At 50.5% G+C, this 19,385-nt stretch overlaps 3 protein-coding genes across 8 annotated transcripts in view; 2 read left to right on the forward strand and 1 right to left on the reverse strand.

Moving 5' to 3' along the window:
• The first annotated feature begins 177 nt into the window (after positions 1–177).
• On the forward strand, positions 178–5,044 carry PDZD3 (PDZ domain containing 3). Of its 3 annotated transcripts, XM_043481764.1 has the most exons (11): positions 178–521; positions 903–930; positions 1,081–1,154; positions 1,481–1,692; positions 1,987–2,176; positions 2,267–2,403; positions 2,651–2,855; positions 3,081–3,277; positions 3,374–3,601; positions 3,747–3,947; positions 4,185–5,044. In XM_043481764.1, exons 1-11 carry the CDS (start codon positions 506–508, stop codon positions 4,212–4,214), a joined length of 1,518 nt encoding a protein of 505 aa, XP_043337699.1. In that variant the 5' UTR covers positions 178–505; the 3' UTR covers positions 4,215–5,044. The 3 variants fall into 3 exon arrangements, with proteins under 3 accessions (XP_043337699.1, XP_043337697.1, XP_043337698.1); XM_043481762.1 differs by lacking the exon at positions 178–521 and having other exon boundaries at positions 528–930; XM_043481763.1 differs by lacking the exon at positions 178–521 and having other exon boundaries at positions 528–930; positions 2,291–2,403.
• Positions 5,045–6,428: 1,384 nt separating this feature from the next.
• On the reverse strand, positions 6,429–10,983 carry CCDC153 (coiled-coil domain containing 153). 3 transcript variants are annotated; one of them, XM_043481765.1, is made up of 7 exons: positions 10,940–10,983; positions 10,558–10,639; positions 10,088–10,153; positions 9,570–9,689; positions 8,795–8,887; positions 6,896–7,026; positions 6,429–6,626 (listed from the first exon to the last, which is right to left on the reverse strand). In XM_043481765.1, the coding sequence occupies exons 2-7, from the start codon at positions 10,625–10,627 to the stop codon at positions 6,498–6,500; spliced, it is 609 nt and encodes a 202-aa protein (XP_043337700.1). In that variant the 5' UTR covers positions 10,628–10,639; positions 10,940–10,983; the 3' UTR covers positions 6,429–6,497. The 3 variants fall into 3 exon arrangements, with proteins under 3 accessions (XP_043337700.1, XP_043337702.1, XP_043337701.1); XM_043481767.1 differs by lacking the exon at positions 8,795–8,887; XM_043481766.1 differs by lacking the exon at positions 10,940–10,983 and having other exon boundaries at positions 10,088–10,158; positions 10,558–10,631.
• Positions 10,984–17,866: 6,883 nt separating this feature from the next.
• Positions 17,867–19,385, forward strand: part of CBL (Cbl proto-oncogene) — an 87,261-nt gene continuing 85,742 nt past the window's right edge. The window contains exon 1 of one of the 2 annotated variants that reach the window (XM_043482610.1): positions 17,867–18,357. In XM_043482610.1, the coding sequence (XP_043338545.1) occupies positions 18,169–18,357 (189 nt within the window). In that variant the 5' untranslated portion in view covers positions 17,867–18,168. The remainder of the gene's footprint in view (positions 18,358–19,385) is intronic. The other variant, XM_043482611.1, reaches the window with a different exon arrangement.

Below are 19,385 nucleotides of genomic sequence, written 5' to 3' on the forward strand. Positions count from 1 at the left end.
TATTGTGGCCTCTATTTTGCCTGTTGCTTTCAAGAAAGGGTACTGTTCTTGGTCATTCTGGTTAAACCACTGGCCAGTTTCTGTTGCAGACGTTTCTTGAGCACTAAGTTCAGAGGCAGCGAGGGCTGGGGAGGGGGTGGTACATGAACGAGATGTTGGGGTGGGTGGGAGGCCATGTTGGGTCATAGGGCTTCTGTCACCCATGTCATACACTTATCCCAGGCTTGGGATTGCTGTGACCAGCAATTATAGTGACCTTTCTCTGTGCAGAGAGGGACCTGGGACAGCAGCAGAGCCTCCTCAGAAAGTCAGGGCTCAGGAATGGGGCGGGAAGGACATATACACTTCCCCAGAAGACAAGACTCTCCTCCCCTTAACCATTACCCAGCTGCTTCTAAGGCAGTGTCTTGAAGGAGGCGGGACGTGGGGGCGGGGGTAGGTGGGAGGATCAGCTGGTTTCGATGGACCTTGTCCTTACACTGAGCGCTGGGTCGCAGATCCAACCATGGAGGCAGCTGCAGGTAGGAGGCTGGGATAAACCCTCTGGAGGGGACTTCAGGGCAGAGGGCGGATTGGAAGGCTTTGGGACTAGGACACACTTGGTATTGGGGCTTGGAGCCCTGAAAATAGACTGGAAGTTAGGAGGTGAGAGGTGAGTGGGTGGATGTGTCTGCCTTCCTGGTCCACGCCCTGTACTGATATGCTCTGTGTAGATTTCTGTGTAGATCAGAAGGCCTGGGCCAGGGAGCGGAAGGAAGGGGAAGAGAAGACCCTTTTGGAGCAGAACATAGGGCGAGTCCTGAATTTGGGGGTTCCCCTAAGTCCTTTCAGTAACGACCATGGAAGTGGAGTCTCGGGGGGCAGACTGCCTCTCGTCCCCTCACCCCTTCTTTGCCTGGCAGATCTCCAGGACACAGCTTCCTTGGCCCTGTAAGTGCCATGCTGCAAAAGACTGGGGCAAGGAGAGGAGGGAACTGAAGGTGGGGAGGCTCATCAGCTGCCTTTGGCACCTCAAGGCGAGCCTGGGACCCAAGTCTGGATGTCAGCTTTCTCCTACCTGCGTGACTTGCCTCCTTGCAGGAAGTTTGAGTTTAACCCAAAGCTGGGCATTGATAATCCTGTCCTCTCCCTGGCTGAAGACTACGACCCTTCTGGTAACCTCCCCCACCCCCTTGGGGCAACCACTTCCTTTCCCCAGAGCCACCAGGGCACCACAAAGCATCCCGTCTCCTTGGAAACCACTCACTGTCTCCCTCTGATGACAGCCTTGGTGGGGAGTGACTACATGGAGGTGGAAGGGGGCTGGGCTTTTTCCTTCTGTCCCAGCCACTCTGCCTGGGCTGTGTTCAGCCCCTCTGCCCGACAACTGGGCAGAAGCCTGTTCACTGTTCAATCACACGGGCAGAGGCTACCAGGCATAACGTGACTTGGGTCATGTCCCCTCTCCTCCACCTTTTCTGCTGCCCACCTCCCCATCCAGATCTCTGGAGCCTGGAACGGCCTCGCTTCTACCTGCTGAATAAAGAGGAGGGCAGGACTTTTGGCTTCCACCTGCAGCAGCAGCCGGGCAGGGCTGGGCATGTGGTGTGCAGGGTGGAGCCAGGCTCTTCCGCCCAGCACCAGGGTCTTCGAGAAGGGGACTGGATCCTGGGGGTGAACAACCACGTGGTGGAACATGAAGATTATTTGATGGTGAGGTTGGGCTGGAATCCCGGTGGTACGAGGGAACGTTCTGTAGCACCTAAGGGAGACAGAAGCCTCTTAGTTACCTCCTTGGGTATGTGGGGGTGACATACCTCCCACATGGGGGGTGGGAGGGTGGGGGGTCACCTCCCCCATCTCCCAGAATTTAGGGATACCCCAGGTCAGAATGGTTGGGTGAAGGCCTCCAGAGAGCTGGTTCCCATGGTGAAGAATGTAGCTTCCGGGGAGGGGACCTTCATAAAGGGGCCCGGCCCAAGCCCACCCCGCATGCCTGCTGTTCAGGTGATACGCCGGATCCGGGCCAGCGGGCCTCGGGTGTTGCTGACAGTCTTGGCGCAGCACGTGAACGAGGTGGCCCGAGCTCAGCGGGGGAACAACGCCCACCTCTGTCCCCCTCTCGGCCAGGGGGTCCGGCCTCGGCTGTGCCACATAGTGAAAGACGAGGGTGGCTTTGGCTTTAGTGTCACCCAAGGTGAGCTTAGAGCGCGGCAGGGGTCAGCAGGGGGGCCCTGAGCCCTGTTCTGGTGGGCGGCAGGCAGAAAGTCACCCTCTGGGCTTCCAGGACATCGGGGTCCTTTCTGGCTAGTGCTGAGCACTGGAGGAGCAGCTGAGCGGGCAGGAGTGCCCCCTGGGGCCCGGCTGCTAGAAGTGAATGGGGTCAGTGTGGAAAACCTCACGCATAACCAACTCAACAGGAAGGTATGGCTGGTTCCTCTTGGTCCTCACCCCTCTGGGCCTGGTCCCTGTCTCGGGAAGCAGACTCTCAGTCTCCCGGTCTGATCTTGTGCCTCTGTCACCATCCTTCCCTTTCCACTCTGTGCTCGCCACCCCCCTCCCCTCCCGAGGGCTTCATTCTAGGGCCTGGGAAGAAGGGCTGGGAGGGGGTGCCTGCCTCTGCCCTCCCTCCCCAGTTGGTTGATGCTGATGCCCTGCTGGGTCCCCACAGCTTTGGCAGAGTGGCAAGCAGGTGACCCTGCTGGTGGCAGGGCCAGAGGTGGAGGAACAGTGTCGCCAGCTGGGAATGCCCCTGGCTGCGCCTCTGGCAGAGGGCTGGGCACTGCCCACCAAGCCCCGCTGTCTGCATCTCGAGAAAGGGCCCCAGGGCTTCGGGTTCGTGCTCCGGGAGGAGAAGGGCCTTGACGGTCGCCTCGGTGAGTGAGAGCCCTGGGGATGAGGCGGGAAGGCGGGCCTTGGGGTGGGCACACCAGTGTCTGCATCCACTGCTCAGTGCACACAAGTGGTGGCCCTGGCTGAACCCCAGCCCGGGGCCTCCTCCTCCTGTGTTCCCCTGGGTCAGGCCCCCAGTGTGCACACAGTGGCCTGGGCTGGCACTGGCGGTCAGGGGGGAGGGAGCCATGAGGATGTCTGCATCCCAGGTCAGTTCCTATGGGAGGTGGACCCAGGACTGCCAGCGGAGAAGGCCGGGATGCAGGCTGGGGACCGGCTGGTGGCTGTGGCTGGGGAGAGCGTGGAGGGGCTGGGCCACGAGGAGACAGTGTCCAAGATCCGGGCGCAGGGCTCCCGTGTCTCCCTCATTGTCGTCGACCCCAAGGCTGACCGCTTCTTCAGCATGGTGCGAGCTGAGGGGCCGGGGCTAGAGAAGGGGCCGGAATGGAGCAGGGCTCAGGTTAGGGAGGAGCAACAGACTTGTCCGCTTCCTCTTTTCCAGGTTCGCTTGTCTCCGCTCCTCTTCTTGGAGAGCACAGAGGCTCCTGACTCTCCCCGGGGTAGTGGCTCAGCCTCTGTGGTTGAGAGCAAGAGCCCACCTGTCGAAGACACAGCAGTGGCTCCTGTCCCCGGCAACTTCCGCCAGTGCTTCCTGTACCCTGGGCCTGGCGGTGGCTACGGCTTCCGACTCAGCCGTGCGGCCAGCAAGCCTGGTCTCTTCATCTCCCAGGTGACGGATGCCCCGGGCACCTTGGATGTTTTCAATCCTTTGCCTCTTGATGAGCCTTTTTCTGCTTCCCTCCCAGAGCCCTAGAATACCCAGCAAGCATTTCTGTGGTGTTCCAGGCTCCTCTAGACCCCACCTATTCCACCAGGTGACCCTAGGAGGCTCCGCTGCCCAGGCCGGGCTGCAAACAGGAGACATGATTCTGGAGGTGAATGGGTATCCCATGGGTGGAGACAATGACCTGAAAAGACTTCAGCAGCTGGCTGAGGCAAAGCCACCCCTGTGCCTGAAGTTGGCGGCCAGATCTCAGCAGGGCTTGGAAGCCTGGATTCCCCCAGGGTCTAGAGAGGTGAGGAAGAAGAGATAGCCAGAAGAGGAGGGGGTTGGTCAGAGAGGAGGGCAGAGCGGGAGGCTGCAGGGTGAAGCAGTTTGGGGGACCCTGGTTGGGACTTTAGGCCAGGGTGGGTGGGGACAGAAGGACTCTGGAGAAGAAGCCCCTATTTCTGGGCATTCCAGTGCAGGTGGGGGCAGGGAAAAGGAACTCTTCTGTTCCCTGAATGACTTCTTCCCTTCTTTCTCTGCTTAGGACGGGGTTCTGGCCTCAGATCTGCTGTAGCACCCCGTGCTTGGCAATGATCTGCCCAAGCTTTCCTGTCTTCACCCTCCAGCCTGAGGTGGTAGGAGCTGAGATGCTCTCTTTAAACCAGAAGCTGCAGCTTTAGGACTCCTGATACCTCCAGTCACAGGATTGTTCAAGGTCTCTCTCCCTTCCCATGGGTCCACCTCCTGGAAGAGGGTGGGCCAGAGCCCTCAGGTGGGCCCATGAGGGAGCTTCCTGCTTGATTCTGGAGGAAGTCATGTGGGGTCTTTGGGAGCTGTGCCCCAGAGATGAAGATCTGCTTGAGATGAGCAGTGCAATTTTGTGATTTATAACAAGAAATATATATTAGGTTTTTCCTATCCTTTCCTGGCAGAGAGCTCCTAAAATCCTTGGGATTTCCTAAGTAATAAGAGTGATAAAGTTGTCTTCTGTTATTCATAATAAGGCTCTTTCAATTACAGCTATCCTTGTTAATGAGGTACCTTTTGAAAGCACCTAAGAATGGGGCACTGGTTTCCAGGAGAACCGATCATCTAATTAGCGGGCTGGAACTTTCAGTGCCTCCGCCACCCTCAGTCTCCTGGGAGGGGAGAGGGGCAGGAGGTTGAATTTATCACAGTGATCAGTGGATTGGTTAATCATGCCTACATAATGAAGTCTCCATAGAAACCCAGAAGCACAGGTTCAAAGAGCTTTCTTTGTTGATGAACATGTGGAGGTGCTGGGGGTGGCACACCTGGAGAGGGTGTGGAGCTTCCACGCTCATACCCCATCCCGTGTATCTCTTGCATCTGGCTGTTCTTGAGTTGTGTCCTTTGTAATAAAATGGTGATCTAGTAAGTAAACCATTTCCCTGAATTCAATCACTCTAGCAAATGATTGAACCCGGGGAGGGGGTTGTGGCTATCACTGATTGATAGCCAGTTAGTCAAAAGCACAAGTGACAACCTGGACTTCACATTGGTATTTGAGGTTGAGGGCAGTCTTGTGGGACTGAGCCCTTAACCTGTGGGATCTGATGCTATGGCCAGGTAGATAGTGCCACAATTGAGTTAAATTGTAACACAAAAGTTAAATTATGTCTACAGAGAATTACTTGGTGTGGGAAACCTCCCCGCCCCCCTTTTAAAAATGTGTTATATTTATTTCTCTTGGAGGAAGTTTAAGCACCTTAGTGGTGTGGTGGTTTAGCTGCTCAGTCCTGTCCAACTCTTTTGTGACTCCATGGACTGTAACCTGCCAGTCTCCTCTCTGTCCATGAGATTCTCCAGGCAAGAATACTGGAGTGGGCTGCCATTTCCTTCTCCAGGGGATCTTCTTAATCCAGGGATTGAATTTAGGTCTCCTGCATTGCAGGTGAATTCTTTACTAAGCTACCCAGGAAGCCTTTTAAGCACCATAGCTAAAAGATACACAGTTGTGCATAGTGGAAACAATTGTGCATAGTGAGTAGAATCCTGATGCTTATTTCTACCTAAACCTCCACCTGTTCTACATGAAATATCAGTCTGTAAGGATGAAACACAAATTACTGAAAGGAAGAATCTATAGAGGGTGAAAATGAACTGTTTCTGCTATTTCTATTATGGTGAATATATTCTATTATTCCCAAGAGATGGCAGAACAGTTAGAATATATTTGGTTATTCCTACTTTATACAAAATTAATTAAACTAAGTAAACTTTTAAAATGACATTATAAATTCAATAAAAGGCAATGCTGGGAATTCTTTTCAAAATCTACCCCTCCCACATTTAACCAGAAATGAAGTAGAACTGAGAACGTTGTAGTGAAAAAAAAAAAAGGAGAAGCAGAGAGTATTCCCTTTTCAGGTGGGCTGTGGGGCTGGCTAGGATTGAAGCCATCTGGAACTTGCCCTAAGCATGACTGCGGGATGTTGGGTATATTACAAGAATCTGGAGACTAGCTGCACCTTCCCTCTGTGGGCACCTGAGGATTGTGGGGGCTGGTGCTTAGTCACGGTTGGTCCTTTATAGAAAAGGCCTTTATCCACAAATCTGGCTGCCTTTGTTGGTGCTGGTGGGGACAGGGTGACCAAAAGGGCTTCAGGCTCAAGGGGTGGGACCCAGACTCTCTAGGAGAGAAGTTGAGACCTAGTCAAATTTCTCTCTTCTTATTCCATCTTCAGGGTAATGGGTCAGTCCACAGCTGAGATATTCCCATGAGAGGTACTCCTCTCTGCCAAAAAAACACAGCTCACAGTCCTGCTGAGGTCTACATCAAGACAGCTTTATTGCTGGGGTCTCAGAGGGCCCCAGAGACTAAAGACTCACAGCCTCAAAGATCCAGGGGGTTGAGTCCAAACTGGCAGAGCTGCTCCTTGAGCCTGGCGTGGAGTCTCAGCACAGCCCCGTCCCACTGAGGCTTCACAGCTCTCAGCTTAGCCAGGAGCCGGTCCAGGCTGTCCTGCAGACACCGAGCTTCAATCTCAGGAAGGGAGAGGGTGGGGTGAGGGGTGCCCCCAGCCTGGTCTGTAAGCTTTCCTGGCCAGTGTTTCTTCAAGCTCTTATTCTTAGTGGGTAGGCATGGTTGGATCCCCTAAGACAGAGCAGAGTCCCCTGTGGAGCTGCTTCTTTCGCTTCCCCCTGGGCTGTTATTGTCATACTCACTGGGATCTGTGGGGATGGGGGAGGGCTGGATACTGGGATGGCTGGTCTTCAGAGGGTAGGGCTTACATGTAAGACTTCCTCATACTTGGCCTCCATGTCTGCCACGTGGGCCCGAAGCTGAGCCAGAGTCCGGTCCCGCTCTCCGAGGGCCTGCTTGGCCTCCCTCTGTGCAGTCTCAGCCTCCCTCTGGCACAATTCTGGGGGAGATGGTGCCACGGGGAGGATGAAAGAGGACACTCTGAACAGAATCTCCCAACCAAAGAGCACAACATGAGCAAGACTGTTCCAGACTCCCCCAGAGCTGTCAACTTCCCCTAGTTCCTATAAAGAGCTGACATATACCATTAACAGAGTGAGAGAGAGAGGGCTTGGGACAAGAGATTTGGCTCCCAAATCAGGTTGCCATTCCCTACTTGTGTAACATCTGACACGTCTCTAAGACTCAGTTTCTTCATCTTTATAGAGAAAATAACACATACTTCACAGGTGTGCTCTGAGAGTTAAATGTGATAACGTGAGGACTTGCCCAGTGCCAGTGGCTAAGACTGCGCTCCCAGTGCAGGGGGCTCAGGTTTGATCCCTAGCTGGGGAACTAGATCCCACACGCTGCAACTAAGAGTTCACATGCCCCAACTAAAGATCCCACATGCTCCCAACTAAGACCTGGGGCAGCCAAACAAATAAATAAATAAAAATACATTTTAAAAAATGTGATAATGTGTGGGAAAGCACCTAGTATGTAGGAGGTGCTTAATAAATGCTGATTGCATTTGAGATAAGGCAAAGATTAGGAAAGGAACTCAGGGTCTGCATGGGCAGATAAGCAACTCTTGGATATCTAAAGCTAAACTAAAGCTATTTTAGGATAAGAAAACTTTGAGGCCAAAATTATGGAAAATCTGTGCCATGCTAAAATTTTTCAACTCTGTCCTGTTACCAAGATGGAAGAGAGCAAAAACTTCCTGTTTTTTTGTTTTGCTTTGTTGCTTATTTAGAAGCTCATTTGTTACCGAATAGTTATTTAGGACCTACTACCACACATTAGGTCTTGAAGATACAGAGGTAAGTAATTCAAACGGTTACATTCAAGCTTGCTTTCATTCTAAAAATTAGCCAGACTAAGAGAGAATGTGTTTTGCTCATGAGAGACATGGCGGCGGTGGGGAGTAAGAACTGTCTTTAGAGAGACCATTGAGAGAGGGAGATGCAGTGAGAAAGTTAGGTCTTCTTCACTTATAAGTTAAAGTTTAAGATAGGGTATTTTTTGCCATCCTGAACATTCTGTTGCAAGTGGTAGGAGAGTCAGTGGGGAAGACAGTATGAGAGCTTAAATTGAGAGAGTTTGCTTAAATTAAGCAAACTTAGTTAAGCTTAACCCCATTCCAGTACTCTTGCCTGGAAAATCCCATGGATGGAGGAGCCTGGTAGGCTGCAGTCCATGGAGTCGCTAAGAGTTGGACATGACTGAGCGACTTCACTTTCACTTTTCACTTTCATGCATTGGAGAAGGAAATGGCAACCCACTCCAGTATTCTTGCCTGGAGAACCTGGTGGGCTGCCATCTATGGGGTCGCACAGAGTTGGACACGACTGAAGTGACTTAGCAGCAGCAGCAGCAGTTAAGCTTAAATTGAGCTTAAAATGAGAGAGTTTTCTAAAGAAAGACCATCCTAACTCCACCCCTTCAGGCTGGACTACATCAGTGATCCTCTGAGAGAAAGTGCTGTGAGGCTAGAGTGTGCTGTGTGTATGTGCTAAATTGCTTAGTGTTCGACTCTTTGTGACCCCCTGGAATGGGGCCGTCCAGGCTCCTCTGCCCATGGGATTCTCCAGGCAAGACTACGCAGTGAGTTGCCATGCCCTCCTCCAGGGGATCTTCCTGACCCAGGGATGGAACCCGCGTCTTTTAAGTCTCCTGCATTGCCAGGTGGGTTCTTTACCACTAGGGCCACCTGGGAAGCCTACCTAACTGCTCGCGCAGGCCCTTCACTTCTTCCTCCAGCTGCCTGCTGCGACTCTGCATTGCCGCCTGCAGGCTCCGGCACTGACGACTCATCTCTGGCAGAGTGGTGGGTGGCCAGGGACCCAGGTGGGGAGAGAGCAGTGGAGAAAGGACAAGGAGTTGTGGGTGCGGAGGGCTCTGCTTGATCCAGTGGACAGGGGCATAAAGGTCTTTTGGGGGCCTTCCCTGGCAGTCCAGTAGTTAAGACTTCACCTACCAATGCGGGGGATGTGGGTTTCATCCCTGATCTGGAAGCTAAGATCCCACATTCCTCAGGGCCAAAAACACAAAACAGAACCAATATTGTAACAAATCCAATAAAGACTTAAAAAATGGTCCACATCAAATTAAAAAAAAATCTTAAAAAAAAAGGTCTTCTGGGTTTTTCTTGTGGTGATCTGAGAAGGTGGGGACAGAGCTAGGAAACAAGATACCCACCTGCTGTGCCGGCACAGGATGGGAATTCAGGCCCTCCTTCCCACCCACTCCCACGGGAGGAGTGAGACAAAGGCTAGGGCTGCGTTTTATAACCCACGTGACATCAAGCACTTAGCACTGCACGTCATGGACGGTTCCTGCCCAAGACCACAGAAGATCTTCCTTTGGTTCCTTCAGGATTCCTGTGCATGCTGGGAGGGCTGAAGTCCTCCTTGTCTCCCTTCCTAGCATCCTCGGGCCCTCCCAGTTGTCCTCTTGCAGGCCCCCGTCTCCCGCCCACATGCTTGATCAACCTCACACCTGCATATATGGCCTTCCCTTCGCTCCGGGCCCCCTCCAGTTCAGCCTCCAGGTCTCTGATCCTCTGCTTTAGCTGGTCTTCAGAAGCCTTGGCTCGGCGGGCTTCATCCCTCTGCAGAGCTGTGAACAGTCCAGAGCGGCCCTCTGCACTGGCTGGGGCTCCACTGACTCAGCCCCCAGAGCTTGATGGATTCTGTCCACCTTCAGAAACCTGGTGGCAGGCTGCCAGTCTCTCATTGTCATTCTGTGTGTTTCCCTTCCCCGCCTTAGAATCCTGCAGACTCTTTGTTACTAAGAGGGAAAAACTCCCTCTGTATTCCAGCTATAAAAAAATAGCTTTCTTTATCAGCCCTCACTGCCCACCCTGTCCTCACGACCCCAACTCTTGACAATCTTTTCCCATTAGGGGATGGTTAGAGATCAGCTCAGCCCTCCACCATGGCTCCAAAACTTTAAGCTCCCAGGGATACACAAATGCCCACTGTCTCTGTTGCCCCCAGAACTTCCACCCTTCTTACCCAAGCGGTCTTGGAGCACCTCCTTTTCCAGCAGCGCCAGCCTGAGCATGGATTCAGCCTCCACACCTGCCCTGGCAAGACGGCAGACCCTCAGCCTGTCAGGATCTCAGCCTTCCCTACTCCCCTCCCACCCTCCTCCTGTACCCTGGACTTCTCCTTTTTTTGTGGGCGATATGAGGACCACTAAATGAGGGATCTCTGACGGCAAAGTCTAATGAGTTCACTGCCCAGCACGTAGTAGGGACTTAAAAGATGTGTAATGAATATATAAGGAAGGCACAGAGCCAGAAAGGATTCATGGGCACTGATTTTCCCACGTTCCCAGCTCCATGGAACCTGGATATGGATACAAAGGGGGAAGGCCAAGATGGCTCCATCTTGTCACGCAGAGGGCTGAATTCTCTCTGGAGGTCTCTGAGCCAGAACAAGGAGAGGCAGGGAGGCACCCACCTCCACCCAGTCTGACTCACCAGCACCTGCACTCCTTTTCTTCTTCTGGGCCCCAGCTTTTGTCCCTTTTTGTTTGGTCTTAGGTGGCATCTCCTTCCTGTCCTGGAGGGAGGGAGGGGGCTCATATTTAGGCCTGGACATGGAGACGCTCTCCTGACTCCCTAGAGGCCCAGAAGTCCCAGGAGAATTAGTGCTCTCGTCTCCAAGTCTGTCTCTTACACTTTCCAGAAGCTTCAGTTCTTGGTTTCCTTGGAAACTTAGGCAAGGCTGGGGCCAGTGGGAAGGATGAACCCGTATCTCTCTACCAGTCAGGCTTTAAGTACAGAAATCATTCCTCTCAACCCTCTTTCAGAGAAAATAAAGCTCAGTACCTGGCCCCTTCTCTCTTCCCATCATCCTTACCCTGCCTCTTCCTTCCTCCAAGACCCTTACTTGTCTCTGTTGTGTCTCCCTGTGGTGTGACCCACTCTCCAGGAGGGGCAGAGAAAAGACCCAACCAGCAAGGAGTTGGAGGAGGAGATTCTGTTCTGGGACCCAATCCGGAGTGGCAAATTTCATTTGGGGGTGGGACTGAGAACTGGAAGGTTGGGCTTCTGGAGGCTGCATGTTGTCCAGGCAACTGGGAAACATGGAGTTGATAGGAAGGTACATGCATGCTTGCTTAGTCACTTTAATCATGTCTGGTAGAAGGGGCTAAATACAATGCTTAAAATACCAAGGTCTCAGAGAGCCAATACTCTTCTTGTCCCCAGATCCTAAGTGTAGTTTGAGGAAAAAGGGCTTTGGAACTGATTAACTATGATTCACTTCTATGTAGCACTGCCTGCAATTTGGACACTTATAAATCACAGATTTACACATCAAAAAAAATCAGCTATTGTGCTGATACAGAGGAAAAGAACTGATGGTAGCCATTTGGGGTGATTTACACTTCCCAAAGTCTTATCAACAAAACAACATTATTAAATAGGCTTAAAATTGAAGATCCCTTTCAGGAAGGTACTCTATGGTGAATGAGGGAAAGAAATTCAGAAGATGGTAGTTGAGATAGTTTCCTATTTCAGATAAATGAGACACAGAGGAGAGTGAGACCTAGGACCTCAAGGTTCTGTGCTAAGTCGATTCAGTTGTGTTGGACTCTTGTGACCTCTTGTGACCCCTTGGACTGTAGCCCTCCAGGCTCCTCTGTCCGTTGGATTCTCCAGGCAAGAATACTGGAGTGGGTTGCCATGCCCTTCTGACGTAGATGCAAATCAAGAAGAAAGGGTACTGGTTAGAGACAGGAGCTTTTGACTTCTCATCCTTACCCTTCTCCAGATATGTAAATTTGGGTAAATCATTTTCCTTGCTCAGCCTTGGTTTCCTAAATCTTTAAATCTTTGATTTTGGGAAATTCCCTGGCAATCCAGTGGTTAGAACTCTGTGCTTCCACTGCAAGAGGCATGGGTTCGATCCCTGGTTTGGAAACTAAGATCCAGCAAGCCGCAGTGTGTGGCCAAAAAATAAATCTTTGATTTTGTAAATCTTGAAAGGCTTGGATTTTCACCAGGTATTTACAGGACTATATTCTTTTATGGTGACTTAATATATTTCCTCTTTCCCCCTATTCCTGTCTGTGGTTGACTTTCAGACAGGTGCTGAGAAAATAACCAGCTTGGTTCCCTGTGGCATTGAGTTGATTTGTGCTCCCTCTAGTGGATTTTCTTGACCTTCTACTGAGTCTCCTGCATTTTTCTATTTAAATTATTTATGGAACAATGTTGGGGGAGCCCCTCACTTAGGGATGCTGCCTAGCATCTTGCTGGAGTCACGAATAGTTGGAAAAATAAATCTGGGGAAGGGAGAATGCTGAGTGGCTTGCCCTGGTCAGCTGTTCCCTCCCAGAAACCCCTCTCTCCAGCCTTTTGCTATTGGGAGCCTTGTTGTTTGTCTGCCACCCAGATTTGTGAACACCAAAGTGGCTAAAATGAAAACAGCAGAAACTTCAGGGCTTTCCCCCTTGTGGATTTAGGGAACTGCAGACTCTTTCTTTAGATATTTCTCTGTCTTCCTCAACAGTTTTGGTCCATTGCCTGTTATCAGGAACAGATCTGAAGAAACAGCCATGAGATCTTGGGGCGGGGTGGGGGTGGGGGATCCTTCTAGGTAGTAGCAGATTCAGGCAGAGCCTGAGGATATTTATTTGTCACCTTCATAGCTGCAGGATACCTCTCTGACCCCAGGGACATTTTACAGAGTAAAGGGAAGAGCCAGCCTTGTTCTTCACGATGCTTACTGTTCCTCTACTTCAGTGCCAGAAAATCTTGCCCACATGTCCCAAATCTGAAGAAGACTTTTCTTATAACCTTGACACGTTTTCATTTACTCCTGCCCTTCCCCCACCCCCCCACCCCCACCCCGCCCCACTGACAACCCTCTCTCCCCGCATAGGAAAGCAATAGACATCTCTGTCCTGTCTTCCCCTCATCCAGAATTCTGTGCTGGGGACTTTTCCATAGAACAATTAGTGTCTCTGCTAGGCTGATGCAGGGAGTCACATATTGAGGAAGAGATTACAGAGAATAAACAACATATCGTGTCTCAGAAGAGCATTTACTTTTCAAATACATTCAGTCAACTGACTTTCAGGTGCAGAATGAGGATGTGGTTTGGGGTGAAGGTGAAATGGAATAAGAAGAGTGCCACAGATCACATGATGCGATACAAACTGAGCCAGCTCTAGAATCATCCAGGAATGACACTGTGCTCTATGATTCAATCTCTAGTACATTTTGAAAATAAGCCAAGTGAAAATTGGGAAAGAAAGGTCAATCTTTCGTTCTTTTTTTTTTTTTTTTCCATTAACCTCAGTTCAGAAGTGAAAAGAGGAAAGATCATTTCAGCAGAATTCTGCCTTCCTTTAAATAGGATCCCATCTTGGGGTTTTAAAGAGACACAGAGAGAAGGTCACCCTCTCTACTTTATTCAGATGTGAGACATAGGTCATCATGCATTAAAAGAAATATGGCTTGCTGCAGCAGGAACAAAGCACAAATTACACCATCCCATTCTATAATATACAGACCATACTGAATGTAATACAAATTGGAAGCCTTAAACCAAGCCAGAGATGGTGTAGATGAGCCACAAGCTCATATGCAACTCCAAGGGTTAATTTCTCACCCTGAGAAATCTGTATGCAGGTCAAGAAGCAACAGTTAGAACTGGACATGGAACAACAGACTGGTTCCAAATTGGGAAAGCAGTATGTCAAGGTTGTATATTGTCACCCTGCTTATTTAACTTATATGCAGAGCACATCATGTGAAATGTCGGGCTGGATGAAGCACAAGCTGGAATCAAGATTGCCAGGAGAAATATCAATAACCTCAGATATACAGATGACACCACCCTTAGGGCAGAAAGTGAAGAAGAACTAAAGAGCCTCTTGATGAAAGTGAAAGAGGAGAGTGAAAAAGTTGGCTTAAAATTCAACATTCAGAAAACTAAGATCATGGTATCCAGTCTCATCAATTCATGGCAAATAGATGGGGAAACAATGGAAACAGTGACAGACTTTATTTTTTTGCGCTCCAAAATCATTGCAGATGGTGACTGCAGCCATGAAAAGACGCTTGCTCTTTGGAAGAAAAGCTATGACAAACCTAGACAGCATACTAAAAAGCAGAGACATTACTTTGCCAGCAAAGGTTTGTCTAGTCAAACTAGACTTTGTCTAATTTTTCCAGTAGTCATGTGTGGATGTGAGAGTTGGACTATAAAGAAAGCTCAGCACCAAAGAACTTGGTGCTTTTGAACTGTGGTGTTGGAGAAAGTTCTTGAGAGTCTCTTGGACTGCAAGGAGATCAAACCAGTCTATCCTAAAGGAGATCAGTCCTGAATATTCATTGGAAGGACTGATGCTGCAGCTGAAATTCCAATACTTTGGCCACCTGATGTGAAGAACTGACTCATCTGAAAAGACCCTGATGCTGGGAAAGATTGAAGGCAGGAAGAGAAGGAGATGACAGAGGATGAGATGGTTTGATGGTATCACCGACTCGATGGACATGAGTTTGAGTAAGTTCTGGGAGTTGGTGATGGACAGGGAAGCCTGGTGTGCAGCAGTCCATGGGGTCGCAAACAGTTGGACAATTCTGAATGGCTGAACTGAACTGAGCTATACTCTATTAAATCTAGGCTTTGACTATGAGGGGAAAAATGTCCCCTTGCATGTCTCCAGTGTTCTGGGTACTGTGGAAGACCAAAGTTGATAGGACAGTGTAGCATAAATTAATGTCTGCATGTGTGCTCCGTTGCTTCAGTCGAGTCTGACTCTGTGACCCCTTGGATTATAGCCAGCCAAGCTCCTTTGTCTATGGGATTTTTCCAGCAAGAATACTGCAAGGGGTTGCGATTTCCTCCTCCAGGGGATCTTCCCAACCCAGGGATCAAACCTGAGTCTCCTGCGTCGAAAATGGATTCTTTACTGCTAAGCCACCGGAGAAGCCCTCAAATTAATATGTGGTAGGTGAGAAATAGATAGTTATGGAAATTTAGAAGAGAGAAGGATTATTTCTAGCTGGAGTGTCTGATAAGGAGGACAACATTTGAGTATAAAAATTGGATTGGACTTCATTGCACTCTTTAGGCAGAGGGAATGTTCTAAGTAATGGTGATGGGAAAAGAATTGCGGCATTTCGTGACTTGGTGAGTCACCCAGCATAGAATATATGTACTGGAATAGCATAAAACTGCAAGGTAGTTTGGAGTTAGAACATGACTATTAACTTCATTAAGGAGGCAATGGGGAGTGCTGAAAGTTTTTGTTTTTTATTTTATGTTGTCAGAAGTATACTTTAGGAACACTGGTCTGGTGACAGAATGGATTGAAAGTGGCAGGGAAATCAGTAAGGAAAAGGTTTCAATAGACGCAGTGGGAGGAAAGGAGGGCCTGCAACTAAGGGTGGACGCATCAGGGGTGCGAAGTTTTGATAATTATCTAAGAGCTTTGCCTGTATTTTTTCTTTAGCCATTCTAACTCTTTCTAGGTAAGTACTGATTAATGGAAATTCTACTGATAGGAGGTGATAATTCTGACTTCACAATCAATTGTAGATACAGGCCACTGAGTTACAAACAAGAATGTCTGGTTGAAGAGTCTTTGAGTTCAGAGATTCCCCCGCCGTTTCTTCTAGGATCATTTGATAAGCTTAATTCCCTAATCAGTCAAGAGCTTTGTAGAAGAGCCAGGTGGGGAATCTAAGGCGGAACTGAGTACTTATTGACACACCAGGGCCTGCAAACTCCCAAAGCTGAGGCTCAGAATTAGCAAATTAGGGCAGGGCACTTCCTTCTTCAGGAGGGAAGTTCTGTTTTTTCAAAGTTCTTCCAACGGAACTTTGAGACTAGAAAAGTGGAAGTGACTGGGAACTGCATTGCTGTTCCTGGGAGGGGCATGGCCTCCTCAGGCCAGGGCTCAAAGCTCAAGGTTTCTGGGGGGTCAGGGCCTGATACTGGCGGTGCCTACCCACCTGCAGAACAAGGTGCTAAGCAGGGGAATCTTAAGGCAAAAAAAGGGGGAAGTGTTTTGTTTTCAGAAGGTCAAAGGGCCTGGAAGAAGAACTCATGGTCTGATGACACTAGCCTTTCTGAGGTCTAATCAGGATGCAATGATCTGCAGCATTCCCATTCCTGTCCTTGGTCCAGACTCAGCTGAGCTGAGCTGAAGTCGCTCAGTCGTGTCCGACTCTTTGCGACCCCATGGACTGTAGCCCCCCAGGCTTTCCGGGCCACAGGATTTTCCGGGCATGAACACTGGAGTGGGTTGCCATTTCCTTCTCCAGGGGATCTTCCCGACCCAAGGATCGAAGCCGGGTCTCCCGCATTGTAGACAGACGCTTTACCGTCTGAGCTACCAGGGAAGCCCTGGTCCAGACTTAACTAGGAGTTTAAAACACTAGGAAGTGGGGGAAAAAACTTCCCCTTTTCTTCCACAATGTTAGGAGAAGCAATTAAAGTTCAATTTCCTAATTTGTCAGGTGTGGGGTAAAGACAACATCGAGATTCTTTCCATGGCACTTGTCTTAATTTTTCTTTTCTTATTTCTTTTTTTAACAATTGGGGATTCCCAGGTGGTGCGAGTGGTAAAGAACCCATCTGCCAATGCAGGAGACATAAGAGATGTGGGTTCAGTCCCTCGGTTGGGAAGATCCCCTGGAGGAGGGCATCGGGACTGAAGCGACTTAGCATGCATGCACATATTCTCTTAAGGCTTCCCAGGTGGTACTAGTGGTAAAGAATCTGCCTGCCAATGCAGGAGATGTGGGTTTGATTCCTGGATGGGGAAGATCCCCTGGAGGAGGGCATGGCAACCCACTCCAGTATTCTTGCCTGGAAAATCCATGGGTAGAGGAACCTGATGGGCTACACTCCATGGGGCCACAAAGTCAGACACAACTGAATGACTGAGAACAAGCACGCGTGCGCATGCATCCCCCTCCCCCCCCACACTCTTTTCACAATGTAGAAAAGAGCTTTTACAAAGCCAGAAGTTTAGAAAAAGAAGTTTAAACTCAGATGTCATTCCAAAGTTGACTTTCATGAAATTCCCAAATCTCCTTTCTTCTAACATCCTTTCCAAGAATCATTATAAGTAAAATAGTGCAGTAGACTCCCTTTTAAGAAGATATTCAATATAAAATAGATAACCAACAAAGACATACTCTGTATCACAGGGAACTATACTTAATATTTTGTAATAACCTATAAGTGAAAAGAATCGGAAATATATTAATAGGTACATATACAACTGAATCACTTTGCTTACACCTGAAATGAACACAACACTGTAAATCAAATATACTTCAATTAAAAATAGAAATAAAAATAAAAAAAGAATTCAAATGACCCCTCACCACAGACTGAAATAGACACGAAACTGAAGGTTGACTCACAACTTAGGCATCAATTTCTTCTATTAAAATAGAGGTTCATGTGGGTAACCCTCTGAAAAGAACCTCTCAGAATCAGTAACTCAGAAGAGGTTACAATCACTTGTTGGGAGAACTGGTCGAGGCCTTTGTTCTAGTTCTGATTAACCAGTGGAACTTCCTAGCTCTACCTGTCTTCACTTAAATAGCCCAACGACCTCCTCCAGGGGTGACACCCCACAACCCAGAGGGAACATGGAGGGCCTGGGTTCTGCCTAGTGCGCAGACTCCACGTTAGCCCCGCCCCGCCCTTTCCCCCACTCTTCCAGCAGGGGGCGAAGGGGGACGGTTCGGCCTGGGCCCGCCCCCCGGGGGCAGGGACGGGAGAGGCGGTGCGGAAACTTGGCGGCGGCTTTCCGGGAGCTTTGACTCGGAAAGGGGGTGGCGCAGGAGAGGCCGCTCCTCAGACGCGGCCGCTCGCTTCTCCGAGCCCGGCGCGCTCCCCCCGGGCTCGCGCTCTGTGAGGGGGCGCGCCCGCGCGCACTCGCGCGCCCGGCACCGCCCACTCCCCTCCCCGCGGCCGCCCCTCCCTCCGCCGGACGGCCGGCGGCGGCGGCGGCGGCGGCGGGAGAGGCCCCTCCTTCACGCCCTCCTTCTTCCCTCACTCGCAGCCGAGCGGAGCCGGCGGACGCGGCTGGGCCCCTGACCCTCTCCCGGGCCATGGCCGGCAACGTGAAAAAGAGCTCTGGGGCCGGGGGCGGCGGCGGCTCCGGGGGCTCTGGCGGCCTGATCGGGCTCATGAAGGACGCCTTCCAGCCGCACCACCACCACCACCACCACCTCAGCCCCCACCCGCCGGGGACCGTGGACAAGAAGATGGTGGAGAAGTGCTGGAAGCTCATGGACAAGGTGAAAGGCCCTGCGGAGGACCCGCGGGAGCAGGGGTGGGCGTGGGCGGAGGGGCTGAGGGAGGGGAAGGAAGGGACGGAGGAAGCTGGGGGAGGGGACGGGTCGTGCGAGGCTGGGGAGGCGAGGAGCCGGGGTGCCGGGGCTGAGGGCTGGGGGGTGTGGGGGTAGGGAGGAGAGCAGGAGGACGGGGGTCGGCGGAGGGGGAAGGGCTGCGGTTGGGAGCGGGTGCGGGGGACGTTGAGGTGGTGTGTTGGGTTGCGAGACAAAGATGGGGTGGGGGCTGGGGGAGGTTAACTGGGGAGCCACCGGGGCGGAAGTCTAGTGGGGCTGCAGAGTTTGGGGCTCTGCGCAGGATGTAGGGATGTGGGTCACGGAATTAGCCCCGGGAGATAGGAGGGAAGGGGGGTGAGGAAGAGCGCTTGATTTACCGGCTGGGACTGAGCTGGCCGGGCTCTAATTAGGAAATTGGGTTTTACGGGCTCTCATGGAGAGACCTGGGGTCCTGACAACTCCGCGGGTAGACTGCTCTGGGTGAGCGTACAATTGTTTTTTTTTTTTCTCCCCCTTCTTCTCATTAAGATGTGACAGAGATAAAAGAAATGGGGAATGTTTAAATGGACCGAGGAAGGAACTTTCCTCCACATCTAGCGCTGGCTCAAGTTTTTCTCTTCCAAAACATTGGATGGGATCCATTGCTGGTGCTGAGATATGCACTGATTAAACCACAAGTTCTGGTTATAACCTTTATCTTCGAAGAGATACGTTGACCGAGTGGGTTAAGCAGCAGATTCTGACTCCTTCCAGAACTTCCTCCTCACACACACTGCTTTTCGTTGGGTTCTACTTTTTTTTGGTAATAGACCCTGACTCCTTATTACAGAACCTGACTTTAAAATTGTTAGATGAACTGCTTTGATTTGTTTGAATTGCTTTTTTTGTTTTGTTTTTTTTTAGCAAGTGTGAAAAATAACTTCACTTTAAGCTTGGCATTTGACAGAATTTTACTTCCTTATAGTACGTCTGTATAA

Source organism: Cervus canadensis, chromosome 11, assembly GCF_019320065.1.
Source record: "Cervus canadensis isolate Bull #8, Minnesota chromosome 11, ASM1932006v1, whole genome shotgun sequence".
In the NCBI taxonomy this organism is placed as follows: Eukaryota; Metazoa; Chordata; class Mammalia; order Artiodactyla; family Cervidae; genus Cervus; species Cervus canadensis.

What these genes read in the sequence shown, in the direction of transcription:
- PDZD3 (XM_043481762.1), top strand. Translation starts at nt 665, where the DNA reads ATGTGTCTGCCTTCCTGGTCCACGCCCTGTACTGATATGCTCTGTGTA. An exon ending in GACACAGCTTCCTTGGCCCT is followed by an intron (nt 931 to 1,080) that starts GTAAGTGCCATG and finishes GCCTCCTTGCAG; the next exon opens with GAAGTTTGAGTTTAACCCAA. An exon ending in GGGCCTTGACGGTCGCCTCG is followed by an intron (nt 2,856 to 3,080) that starts GTGAGTGAGAGC and finishes TCTGCATCCCAG; the next exon opens with GTCAGTTCCTATGGGAGGTG.
- CCDC153 (XM_043481765.1), bottom strand. Translation starts at nt 10,627, where the DNA reads ATGCCACCTAAGACCAAACAAAAAGGGACAAAAGCTGGGGCCCAGAAG. An exon ending in GGTGCTCCAAGACCGCTTGG is followed by an intron (nt 9,690 to 10,087) that starts GTAAGAAGGGTG and finishes GACTGTTCACAG; the next exon opens with CTCTGCAGAGGGATGAAGCC. An exon ending in GGGCCTGCGCGAGCAGTTAG is followed by an intron (nt 7,027 to 8,794) that starts GTAGGCTTCCCA and finishes CATCTCCCCCAG; the next exon opens with AATTGTGCCAGAGGGAGGCT.